This window comes from Solanum dulcamara, chromosome 3, assembly GCF_947179165.1.
Source record: "Solanum dulcamara chromosome 3, daSolDulc1.2, whole genome shotgun sequence".
Classification (NCBI taxonomy): domain Eukaryota; kingdom Viridiplantae; phylum Streptophyta; class Magnoliopsida; order Solanales; family Solanaceae; genus Solanum; species Solanum dulcamara.
In genome coordinates, this window is record NC_077239.1 from 37658464 (window position 1) to 37672273 (window position 13810).

Below are 13810 nucleotides of genomic sequence, written 5' to 3' on the forward strand. Positions count from 1 at the left end.
ACAACACAGCATACATCTAGAGTAGGGAATATCTCCATAACAAATCATATCATATCAGATGGCCATATCATATCATATCATCAGCATACGTGTACATGACACAACATAACTCCACAAACCCATGTACAGGGCGTACCTGCCCCCTCACATTGGGGCACGACGAACAATGTAGAAAGGTACGCACGATAACAAACCTGGCCCAGGCTTAGTGAAGGAAGCATTGAGGCATCCACGAGTAGAGTAGTGAGAAACTATATGCAATTTAAATCATATTTGAGACTCGATGAAATAATCAAAATGAGCTATCATTCAAAATCAAGACAAGAGTCATATCAAGTACCTTTTGAAAGTCACTATGGATTATATCAAAATAGAACTTCTGGAATCATATACTCGTATCAAAGCATAATAAAATATCTTTTGGAAATTAAAAAATTGGCCATCCTAGCGTCTCTACAAATAGGAACTTTCTTGGAATCATATAAAAGTCATATACTTATTTCATACAAACCATGCCAAAAAGGAAGATTAGCTTTATATACTTACGTCAAAATATACCAAGATAAAGAATAAGCTTATGTAATTCGTCTATTTATTTCATAAAGATCATGCCCAAAAAGAAAGAAAGATTAGCTTTACCTACTTGTGCCCAAAACATGCCAAAAGAAAGTATTAGCTTTACATACCTCTTACGGATTACTCTTAACACGTTCGCCTCGTCGTCTCTTGAAACTATTTAATATGAAAGTAATACTATGGTTAATGACCTTTCACTTTTCAATTCCAACTCTACAACCAAGTCTCCATAGAGGCTATTTCCTTATCCATTTCCCTCGACTAATTCATTACTAGTTTCTAAGTTACCGAAAATCAGGCAACATCTTCCCTATAACTTTAATATCCCCGAGATTTCAACTCGGCCACCATGTCAACAACCATACCAATAACAATAACTAGCAACATATATATAAGTAAATCACTTCAACATTACTCAATACAACTCCAAACTACTAGCTTAAAACTACGATATCAAAATATAGAGTTTTTAACCTTTATTTTACAAAATATTTAACCATACCAAACGGAGGGTTGTGTGGATGAAACCAGCATCACCCACACCCTTTTTAAAATAATTTAAAGGCCTGCAACACGCAACCCAACCAGCTTCACCCGCAGCACCACAATGATAACCCACTACTCGACTTTGATTTAGCTATAACTACTTTAATTTAGTTTGTTTCTAACGTCAATCATCCTTATACAATTTTTCCACTTCAAACCTTATTCAAGACATGTAATATACCTCATATAAACATCATAAACTCTAATTTAAAAGGTAATCCCTTACCTTTCCCAAAACTCATCAAACTCGTCGAAACTTACCTCAAAAGTTCCTTTAGCATGTCTACAACTTTGTGGCTATTTGCTAACATTTTGTTGATTCTACAAACCATAAAATTAAATTACCAACACTTTCATACCATATGGTATACCCTAGATAACTAATTCATGAAACAAAATTGGAATCTTACCTCTTTTCCTCTTCCCAAAATCATAGGTCTCTCTCTTTCTCTCTTAAGGTTTCTCCTCTCTTCTTTTCTTTCTCTTGAATTTTCTCTCTGTCTTGAGTTTGCTAGAGAAGTATGGAACTTGATGGGTCATAGGACACATATATATAGGTTAATTTTAGGGGTTGACACATGTCAACCCCTAAGTAGTAAAACATGTCAAGCACTAAGTGGTGACACATGTCAAGCCCTCATTGGGCCAACACATCCCTTTCTCTAACCATAGGCTGCCACATGGAATGGGGGGCCCACCCCTTGATCCAGCTGCTGTCATATGGCACTCTCTCATGCTGTCACATGGCACTCTCTAATGCTGCCACGTGTCACCTTTTTCCCCCCTCATGGGTTCGTAATCTCATCTTCTTCTACGAATCTATGTAATTCTTGCTACGTAAGCTTGGTATGTACTCAAGTAGCTTAAGTATGTAAAATTTCCAAGTTGGTAGCTTACGTATGTAACACATCCAAAGTAATAGCTTACACAAGTAAGTCAGGTCCTACGACTCACTACTTGGCCTCCAATTCCTTCTGAATTCCTATAACTTTATTTTCAATCTTTCCTACCATGGGATATCACATTCTCCTTTCCTTAGAGTTGTTTTATAGCGTTATAGCCTATCCGACTCACATGGTAACTTCTAAGAAGCTTTCAAGAACTTAGGAATCTTTCAAGAAACTTAAGAAGCTTTAAGAAGCCTTAAGAAACTTAAGAGGCTTACGATCCTTCCATGAAACTTAAGAAGCTTAAGAATCTTTCACGAAACTCAAAAACCTCTCAAGATACAAAAGTTTTTCAAGGTACAAAAGTATGGGGTATAACATAAACTCTCCTACAAACTAGAACCAAAGAATAAGAGAATATTTCTTAAAAAGTTGGAAAGAGAAGTGGACAGCTTTTGAGAGAAGATTCTACCCTACAACCCCTCAAACATGTATAATTCCATAAGATTCCATAGAATGGAATAAGCTAAACCCATAAGTACTTTCACATACCTTTAACTTGAAAAGGGGGATAATATTCAAGAATCCTAAAGTGTTTTAGGGATATTGTATGAAGCCAAGAAAGACCAAGAGAGAGACTTAACAAATCTGCAATTTTTCCAAGCTAAAAATAAAGCAAATGAAATGATATTTACCCCTTTAAAGGGAACCTTCTTTGGCCGACTTTCTTGGCTATTATTGTGCCATAAATTGTCGAGTAGGTGATGCACATATTTGGCCTATTCACTTGAGTCTTTGTTGACTTCAATTTCTGAGGCCTTGGCTGCCCATTCTTCTCTGTTTCTTTCACTTGGTTTGGGCCAGAATTGTCAAGTAGTTGGTGATAAGATTTCAATTAGGAATGAATCCAATCAAAATCAAATGCAAAATTAAACAACACAAAAGTAAGATAGATGAGAAAGAGAGGATGAAAAGGGAAGAAAGATGGGCTAATTGAACAATTAATCAAGGAAGAAGAGACTTGAATTCAATGAAAAAGAGAAACTCACTTAAAATCCACAAATGAGTGACTCGATAAGAAATCAAGGGAAAAGAGTCTTGAATCAACAATAGGAATCAACCCATCAAACTAAGCTACACTAACCTAAAGGCATTCCACCCTTGAAGTACACTCTTTTAAGAATTTCTTAATTCAACATCAAAAATCTCCTTTCCAAATTAAAAGACTACTATTTATACTAAGAAATAAATAAGATACTTTCTTTTACAATTTTATCCTTAATGAGATAAGGGCCTTGTTTGGTTGTCTTCTTTTGTGAATTCTTGAATTTATGAGATGACCATTTGCACCATGGCCTCTTTCTTCTTTCTCTTCACTTTGATGGACTTTTCATATATTGTATGTCTTTATTAGGTGTCCATCAAGCTCCTCTAAAGATTTCATTTGATTTATGCTATCCATGTCGTTATTAGATGGTGAGTGTACTTGGGCCCTATAAGATAGTCAAATAAGTCTTAGTAGGTGATACACCTTCTTGGATTTAAAGCTAGTCAAAAAGTCTAAGTAGGTGATGCACCTACTTTTCACCTACTAGCTTAGTTAAATCAATCAAGCGGCTCACTTGTTTTATTCCATTTTCTAAATCTTAATCTCTTTTGTTTTAACCTAACACTTCACTTTAAACGTTAAGTTCAAATACCACCTTACTACCTCGAGCTTAAATACTTTCATTGAAGTTAACTAGGAGTATACATGTTAAAATGTTCAAGGCATTACAACACCTTCCAATCAATATTTAACCAACATTACTCATATAAGAAACATGGTCCCTGTAACATCCCCTAAAAATGTTGTATACGATGTTTCAATTCTCGCCTAAGAATGATACATCCTCTGTAGTTTGGACATAACATTTTATAGGATTGTCCGAATTGGGTGATTCAAATTTCTTAGTAACCACAAGATCATTACCTACAACTTTTATGAAGACCATAATTTAAGTTTCGGAGGTTAAGTAGGTCAAATAAATTAATTATTGTAAGACAGTGTGATGTGACAAAATGGAGTATTTGTAGAAGAAAATTCATATCTCACTGTATGATGCTCCAAATTGGTTGATTCTTGAATGACATGAAACTAGAATTCTAAATCTACAATTCTTATGAGACACCAAATCCTAATAAGGAATTTATCTTGTTCAAAAGCGGCTCCGAAAAGGAGTATTCTGTCAAAGATAACTCATTTCACCTACCATGGAAAGATCTAGATACATTTGACATCACTCATGACATAAATTGTCCTCCAATTAACATCATCCATGACATCATAATTTTCCATTAAATTTTCATATTTTTCTTTATAATTATTTTATTTATTGTTAGGTCCCTCTTTCCCACCTATAAATACCCACCTTATTTCCTTATTTTATTCATCAAGCTTTCTCAAGCAAGTCTTCTCTCTATACACTTTTTTACACATTCCCAAATATAGTTTTAGTCCTTAGTAGTGAAGAAATACTATTTCGGTGATTCATATACTCCGAGTAGTACACAAAACATTTCGGTGAGGAGAAAAGCTAGGACTCAAGAGTGTTCATTAAGTCTTTCGGTTCCGACTAAAGCTTCGGATTCCAAGTATGTAAGGCTTCAATGAGAGTATTTCTTCCACTCTCATGTCTAAATTATTTTGATTATATTATTATATTTAGTTTTTTTAAGCTTTACTCTAAGTTATGTGGGTGTTTATCCATGGGTTCTTCCACCCATGTAGTCCAAAAACTCTTTTAATTAAGTCTCTTGATTTCAAATAATATTTTCTTATGGTAATTCTTATTTTTACTTAATAGTATAAATCATGGTTAAACTAATGATTATTGTTCTATTTTGATGCAACATAATTTCATATGTATGAATTGATGGTTCCTCTATTTATCTATTTAAAGGTTCTTGAAATTCATGGTGGATTGTCTAAAGCATGACTTTTAATTAATGGATTTCAAAGTATTTATGTATATTTATTTACATACATGTTTTCAAGTTGAAGTGATTTGAACCCACCTAGTTTTACTATGTTTTTAATAAAGTTTGACTTGAAAGCTTTAACTCCAAATGCATGTTTACGAAAGTAATATCTATGATCAAAAGAGAGTCTTATGAAATGAAAGAATGATGAAATGATATGAATGATGGATTCTTTATGCAATAAGGACAATACTTGCATATTTGAATTATCAAATGTTTTAATGAGTTATTCTACTGAATATGATGTTTTAAATTCTCAAGCTATATGATATGACTATTTTGAAGTATTAAACTATTCTGTGGGATTGACTTAGTACTGAATGGGTCATTGAGGTGGGATTCGGTAAGGAAATCCTAGTAGCAACCCCTTGTCTCATTAACTATGTACCAACATAGGAGCCCTTGTAGGCTTAGGCTAATAGATCCATAAATAGCCCTTAAAGTTAAAGTTAAAGTTAAAGTTAAAGTTAAAGAAATGAATGAAGTTGACGGAGTTCTACCTAGCAAGTAGTCTCCCCAGCCAACGTAGGGGGTTATGTTGGATTCCATGTAATAGCTCGCATGGTCTTAAATATCGGTTATGGTTATTTTCCCACAAAATAAATGTTTTAAAGGATATCTATATGATTTATTATGCATGCATTACATTATGTTCCATATTACATAAATATTATAATGTTTCCTCAATGTTCATGCATCCTTACATACTTAGTACATTCAAAGTACTAACACATACTCTTTTGGATATCACCATATAGGGACCAGTGCTCCTCCTCGTTCTCCTCCACGTGGCTAGTTGAGATTTCGTTGAAGACTATTTTTGGTGAGTTCCCATGTTTTGGGAATAATACTCTTTTATCTTTCTAGCTTATGATATGTTAAGATATTTTATTATGACATTTCTTCTATTATAATTAAGGGTGAGCTAGGGACTTGTCTTAGCCCCATTAAATCTAATAGTTAGAGGTATTGTTAGACATATGTAAGTTGAAGATTTACTATTATGATTTCCGCTTGTTTATTTATCATCATTACCTATGAAAGGCTAAAAGAATGCTAAGAGTCTTGTTTGAGGTACTTTCAGGTTCCTCATTTGCCATGTCACGTCTAGGCCCTAGGCTTGGGTCGTGACAGACCCTCACCTATTCGATAAGGCCATGTAACGTGTCATATGAATAGCATTTGCATGCGAAGAATACATGGTGCTACAAAAATAACCCACCGATTCACTTTAAAGCCCTTTCATGCCTTCATATAAGGACCTTTGATAAATCAATAATTCAGTGCATTTAAGAGCCAATTTAAGCTAATATAGGTAAATAAACTTCAAATACTCAATAATATATGCAATTGAAATCATAATATGAAAATCCATGAAATTTCATACATGAATTAAATGGAAGACTTTGAGAATTCATTTGGACTCCATGGATAAGAGAATCCATAAATTAATACCCACATACCTTGGGGAATAAAGCCCTTAATGCAATGCTTGAAGAATGGAGACTTGTTCTTGATGAATTCCTAAACCTTGCTTGAGATGAAGAACACTTTGGGAAGAGCTTTGGGAAGGAAGGGTTTTGTGCATTTAAGACTTAGTGTGGGAATAAGGGGTTTGGGATAGCTTAGGGTCCTTAGATATGATAGATTTTAGTCCCAAAATAACCACACTTTGATGATAGAACATCGAAAAAGAATAAAATACCCTTCGTAAAAACTGCGCCGGATGACCTCACTTTACAAATAAATCACGGGAAAAGATCAAAATACCTTTCTCAAAATCTTGCCAGAAATGACCCTACGAGTGGTTACGGTTCGTAGACGGATCAACGAGTCGTAGAAATGACTCATCCTGCAAGGTTTGGAAAGACCATGGGACTGACCCTCATGACTTTCTCTATGACTCATCTCTACGAATCGTAGACCTTTCTACAAGTCCCAGACCTTTCTATGAGTCGTAGAAGGGACTCATCCTATAGGATTTGGAAAGACCCTAGGATTGAGTCTCTAAACTTCTTGATGACTCATTTCTATGAGTTTTCATCACCTCTACGAGTCGTCAACCGACTCGTAGACCTACTTCCCTTATTGGTCAACTTTTTCAACCTCAACATCACTTTTCAATTCCAGATTATTTCATGAGTTAGTGCTTGTCTTATGCCATACGTATGGTAGTAGAGGCTATGTCATACGTAGTATATTTTTTCGCATTTTCAGATGTTATACTCAGATTTCTCCCTTATGTTGAGTTTCATATTTTGAGACTTACCTTCCACTTTTCACATTAATTACTTATGCTGTATGATTTTAGTGTTATGCTTATGCTAAGAAGCTAGTTTAGAGTCTTTCGAGATCCTATTCGACGTGTCACATCTAGGGTGTAGTTTGGGTCGTGACAATTCTCCACATTTCTTGTACTATGTAGCTTATGTTTTATAATATAGGGAAAATCCTCAAATATGCCATAAAACTTTTAGAAAAAGGCTCATTTATGTTATCCATTGAAAGTTTGGCTTATCTATATCATTGTCATTTAAGAAAAGGCTCATACGTGTCATTACTTTTTACTTTGATTTTACAAAACCATTAGAAAAAGGCTCATTTATGTTATCCATTGAAAGTTTGGCTTATCTATATCATTGCCATTTAAGAAAAGGCTCATACGTGTCATTACTTTTTACTTTGATTTTACAAAACCACTTTTTACACGTGGCTAATTATAATTCGTCCACGTCACTGATTATTTTTCTTTTAAAAAGCTAAAGTTCTAAAATCTTTTGTGGAATTAAAAAAATCCACCCATAATAAAATAAATATTCAAAAAGAATAATGAAAACCAGTCCTGAAATTTTGAAAATCTTTGATTTGTGTGTTTGTTGTTGTTTTTGACATTAGATTTTTGTTCCCCAGTATTTTTTAGTCTATATTCAAAATATCAAGTGATTTGGAGTTGTAGAGAAATTCTACCATTAAAGGATGTTGGAGTTTTAAAACTTTGAAGAAATTTCAAGTGAGTGTTGTTGAGTTAAGTTGAATTCGAGCTCAAAGATATTGAGTTTTGGTATCTAGCTCGTAGGAATGCTCCTCTTGAAATTTAAAGTGATTTCATGATTCGTGAAGAATTGAAGAAGTTGGAAATTTGAGAGTTCTTGGTGTTATTGAGTAAGAAGGAGCAAAAAGAGTATATTTGATCCAAAATCTCAGTTGAAAAGTGTTAAAAGTTGTTTAGAGTCTTATTGAGTTGTTTTTTTTAAAAAAAAATTAATGACATGGATGAATTAAAATTGGCCACGAGTAAAAATGGTTTTGCAAAATTGGAGTTAAAAATAAGGGAAACTACACAAAATAGACCCAATTGTGAAATTATTTATCCAAATTGGACCAACCCAAATTATTTACTCTTAATGGACCCATTAACCAAATTATTTACCTTTGTACTTCACTTTTTCTTTTTTATTTCGCGCATGACGTCAACATCAGTACTATAAATTATCTTCTTTGATACTCTATCGGTATATTGATACTATATCGGTATCATATTGGATTAAGGTTAATTCTCTGTGATACTCTGTCGGTATATTGATCACATAGGATTGAACTTTTTTTTTAAGAAATAAAAATGAAACAATTAAAAGAAAATTATTAAAGTCACAATTTTGTTTATTAAATTCTTCATTAGTAAAAAAATAATTCTTTGTGATAATCGGTATCGTATATGACTGAGTTTAATCCTCTGTGATATTTCATCGGTATATAACTACTCTATCAGTATTATATAGGGTAGATGTTGATGTCAGCGCGTAAATTTTAAAATAAATTTATATTATTTTAAAATAAAAAAGAATATAAAAGTAATGATACATTTTAAGGATAAATATTTTCTGTTTTTTTGGGGGGTATAAGTGTTCTTTTGCCAAAAACAATGGCATTGATTAATGACATAGATGAACATATATTTGAATCCTTTTCCTCTAATATATTCAAGAAAGCATTTTCAGTGAACATTTTGCTTGTACACACCCTTTGTAGCTGTGCCACTGCCACTGCCACTGCCGCAATTTCTGGCTTCTCTTCAATGCCTTCGAACAACCTTCCATGGATTCTGCTTTTCTTCTTAGCGTCAGTTTGGCCTAGGGTTCAATCCATTGGGGTCAACTGGGGCACGGATGCGTCACACCCTTTGCCACCATCCAAAGTGGTGGAGCTCCTGAAAGCGAACAATATCAGCAAAGTAAAGCTACTTGACACAAACCCAGATATCCTCGAGTCTCTCTCTGGTTCGAAAATTGATGTGACAGTAGGCATTCCAAATTCCATGCTTCGTAGCTTGAATTCCTCGTTGAAGACTGCTGAGAGTTGGGTCCATGACAATCTCACACGCTACTATTCTGATGGAGCCTCCAGGATCCGAATCGAGTATATTTTCATTTCCTTCATTAGTTTAGTGTTGCCTTCTAGGTTTGCTGCTGTAAGTCTACGCGATTGGCATATCTGTTGAATGTGTATTATCGGATACTGAGTTTAATATGTTCTGACGCTAGTGGTAGTGTAAGTTTAAAGTGGTAGTTGAAAAACTAGTTTGATAAATAACATAAAAGTTCAAATGAAAATTCTGTATCTGAATATTTGAAACTTGTGACAGTAGTTACACAGATATATAATTAATGGACTGGTGTCAAACATATAAGAATGAAATAAGTGTCCTAGAAATTAATTACGTGTTATTTGAGTTTCTTATTTCATCCTATTTAGATGTTGTTTCTATCATATGAAAGTGATTTGGAGTGAGTGTTTTGTAGATGTATTCCTTACTGCACCAGTTTCTTGATAGTTGAACACAAATGTTTCATCCTCTCATACTTCTCTGCTACTTTATATAAATAACTGCAATCGGAGAATCTCACTTCTATGCCTTAGTTTGTTTTAAAATTATTCAAGTACTAGATAGATAGCATGTAAAAATAAGTACTTATATTAATTATCAAACTATTTTAAGGCAAGAAGTTTTGCCTTTACTGATAGCAGCCAATATTTTTGCATTAGACAAAATAGGAAAAAGACTACATAAACTTCATAAAGGGAACTTAAGCTGATCACATCACATAAAGTTCCCACTTCTTCATTAAGCTAGAGCAGGTTGCTTCAAGACCTCAGCCACGTTCTACCAAAAATACTTACACAACCTGTGGCATGTTCTACCAAAAAACACTTACACAACATGTCGACTGTCTGAACTATGTTCCAACTTTGGCATAGTGGTGCTTAGTGAACAAATAGCAAAATATCATTTTATATTGAGTCATGACCATTTAATAGGGATTGAGGCATAGTAGTAGTTTGTTTGTATGATTGTTCTGGAATTATATTGTCATAATGTAATGTCATTAAAGATTTGTGGGACTTTTTATGTGAACAAAGAATGATGGAAATTGCAATTGCGTCTTTTTCCAAAATATTCCTCCTCGCAGATGGCAAACATTTCTTTCCCAGTTCCCACAGGTTAATAGAATCCATTCAGGGCATAATTATAGTGCAGTCAAGTTTGTGGACCAATTTTTTTTTTAAAAAGACTCTGAGCTATTGCTTGCTGTTGATTGTTAAAATATGTTCAATTTGATTTTTGCCTTAGACTTGTCATACATTAGTTTGTGGACCAGAATTTGATTTGCTAACATACAAGACTACTTGCTACTTTACTTCTTGGCATACAACTTTTATCACAATCTCCTTTCTTCCTTTGGAATACTTCAATTCTTATGGACTGTCAATCTTCACAAAGTACTAAATGTTAGCAGTCTTGTTATGAGAAAAACTTAACTCAAGACCATGCAAATTTGGAAATCATTAGAGATTCAGACCATTTCTTTAAGTTCAGCTGATGTCTTGTTTTGCCTTATTTAGTTTTCAGATCCTTTATAGTAATCAACATAAATTTGTACAATACTTTTAAAGTAAGCATGTGATATTTTGTGGGTACATGACTGGATGCTCACCTGATGTATGGGACTTACTTTCTTGTTGACTTTTGTTTGATCCCCCCCCCCTTCCCCCCCTCCATGGACTGCTTTGTTATTAATTCATGTTTCTATTACTTCTTTGGAGGAGTTACTAAGCCAAGTTACAAAATAAATCCGGAAACAAAAACGAAGAGCTTAAAAAGAGAAAGAAGAGAAATGAAATCAAATGTTTCTCCTTGACTTTCTTATCTCAGCATATGGAATTGGTATTGATGCAACTCCTTTATCCATTAACTGGTTATCAACCTAAAAAAACACTTTTTATGTTACCCAAACACTCTCAAAACTAAAATTCACTCTTTTAACATTGTGCAATGTGGTTTCTTGTCCTTGAGGATGAAACTATAACCGATTTATCTTTTCTGAGATGGATTTCCAATCTGTTGCCATAATTTCCTTTGAAAAGTTGAAATATGAGGAATTTCTTCTCTCAAACTTCACCTTATATGTTTACACACTCCATTTTGTAAGGTACATTGCCATTGGAGAAGAACCATTCAATCAAATTTATGGTGAGCAGTTCTTTCCTTTTGTTGTTGGAGCAGCTGAGAATATCCAAACTGCATTGACCAAAGCTAAGCTGGCTGGCAGGGTAAAATTAGTTGTTCCTTGTGGTTCTGATGCCTTCCAGTCAGAATGTCGCCCACTGTTAAAGGGACATTTCCGAGCAGATGTAAATAGAACAATAGCTGAACTCCTCAAATTTCTTAGAAAGCATCAATCTCCTTTCTTTGTTAATATTTCACCTTTCTTCAGTTATCATAGTAACAAGAACATTTCCCTGGACTTTGCTCTCTTCAAAGAAACTGCACACCCTCATAATGACAGTTGCAGAACCTACAAGAACAGCTTTGACTTGAGTTATGATACCCTTGTTTCAGCTTTATCCTCTGCTGGCTTTGATAAGATGGATATAGTCATTGGCCAAATTGGTTGGCCAACAGATGGAGCTGCCAATGCTACCTCATCCAATGCTCAGGTTTTCATGAAAGGCCTTGTGGACCATCTTAATAGCAGAGCAGGAACACCATTAAGGCCTAAAGAACCACCAACAGAGACCTATATCTATAGCCTTTTTGATGAAGATCATATAAGTATAGTGTCTGGAAAATTTGAAAGACACTGGGGTGTGTTTACATTTGATGGCCAGGCCAAGTACCAACTTGATTTGGGGCAAGGCTCAAGAAAACTAGTAAATGCCCAAAATATCCAGTATCTTTCTTCCAAATGGTGTGTCGTGAATAACAATGGAAACTTGTCCAATGCAACTGCATGGTCTTTGGAGGCGTGTTCTTCTGCTGATTGCAGTGTACTGTCACCTGGAGGTTCTTGTTTTGACCTCAGTTGGCCTGGGAATATTTCTTATGCGTTTAATAGCAACTATCAACAACATGATCAAAAAGCGGATAGTTGTGACTTCGGTGGGTTGGGTTTGATTACCACAGTTGATCCATCAGTTGGTACTTGCAGATTTATTGTTCAACTACGCACGCCTAATTCAGCTCTCCATCAGAGTTTCACTACTTTTTCGCATTGGAGGATCACCGTAGCAACCATTTTGGTATTGCTGGTTGGTGGAGGATTCTGATGGACTAGTTAAATGTTTTTGCATGGCAAATGGAATTCACTATTAAAAATCTCATCCAAACAAATACATACATGTGTATCCTGTACGGCTGTCACAATTTTGTTGACTTGTTCAATCAGTGTCAATTTTATGTTGTTGTTGACTTGTTCAATCAGTGTTAATTTCATGAAAATCTGCAAACATTTTGTATAATTTTGTCTGGATATAGCTGGCATATTGGATGAGGTTTTTGGTTTAATTGGATTCTTGATTTTCTTTGTTCAGATTGTTGTGTTCTAGTATATCTTCTGCCCTCGATTTCATTATTGCGCATCAGTTATAGGGGAAGGGGTCTCGACTGCATGGTTCTGACCTGTAAGTCAACCTAATTACTACGACTCTTATGTTTTTTTACCGTCAGAGGCGGACCCACTGGATCCGTGAGGATGCATGGATAACTTTAAAAAAAAGTTATATGTATATATACATAGTTACATACCCTATGTATGGATCATATATTTAATTATGTACTTTTATAACCAAAGGGCATCTAGGTTGGTTAAAGCTACAATTGTTACCCACCACACACTTAGTTTGAGCTCAACAGGGGCTGCGTTTTTTCTCTTTAAATTATTTTCTATTTTTTGCCACCTCATCTAGCTCCACTCCTTTCTTCCTTTAAATTAAAATCAAATTTAACCCCTGTATTTAAAAATAATTCTAAAATAAAGCCCTAACAACTCTAAACAGTAAACACAAAACATAAGAAAATTTTCCAATATTCAACCAAAGAAATATACTTCAAGTATTAATTTTTTTTTGTTATATTTCATGAATTTTACTTTATCTATATTTGTTGCTTTAACCATAACTTATTTTATACAATACACAATGTGTATCACAATATCAATGTATGTTTATTGATATTAAATAAATAAAAATTGAAGAAGTGCAACTAGGGCTGTACAGGGCAAACCGATAAACCGCACCAAACCGACAAATCGAACCAAATCGGAAAAAAAAAACCGACTAGTGGTTTGGTTTGACTTGGTTTGGTGTTTGGAAAAAAAACCCGACCATTATAGGGTTGGTTTGGTTTTAACTAAAAAAAGTCAAACCGAACCCAAACCGACCCGATTATAGATATACTACTTTTAAATTATGTTATACATAAAAATATTTATTAAAATGTAATT

At 34.3% G+C, this 13810-nt stretch overlaps 1 protein-coding gene across 1 annotated transcript; it reads left to right on the plus strand.

The window, feature by feature from the left end:
- The first annotated feature begins 8934 nt into the window (after nucleotides 1-8934).
- On the plus strand, nucleotides 8935-12894 carry LOC129882537 (glucan endo-1,3-beta-glucosidase 9). Its single transcript, XM_055956881.1, has 2 exons — nucleotides 8935-9446; nucleotides 11519-12894. Exons 1-2 carry the CDS (start codon nucleotides 8953-8955, stop codon nucleotides 12633-12635), a joined length of 1611 nt encoding a protein of 536 aa, XP_055812856.1. The 5' UTR covers nucleotides 8935-8952; the 3' UTR covers nucleotides 12636-12894.
- The last annotated feature ends 916 nt before the right edge of the window (nucleotides 12895-13810 follow it).

Bases quoted from the DNA above. Each gene is read 5' to 3' on its own strand.
- LOC129882537 (XM_055956881.1), top strand. From the start codon at position 8,953: ATGGCATTGATTAATGACATAGATGAACATATATTTGAATCCTTTTCC. The intron at 9,447-11,518 runs GTATATTTTCAT...CCATTTTGTAAG, and splicing joins GCCTCCAGGATCCGAATCGA to GTACATTGCCATTGGAGAAG.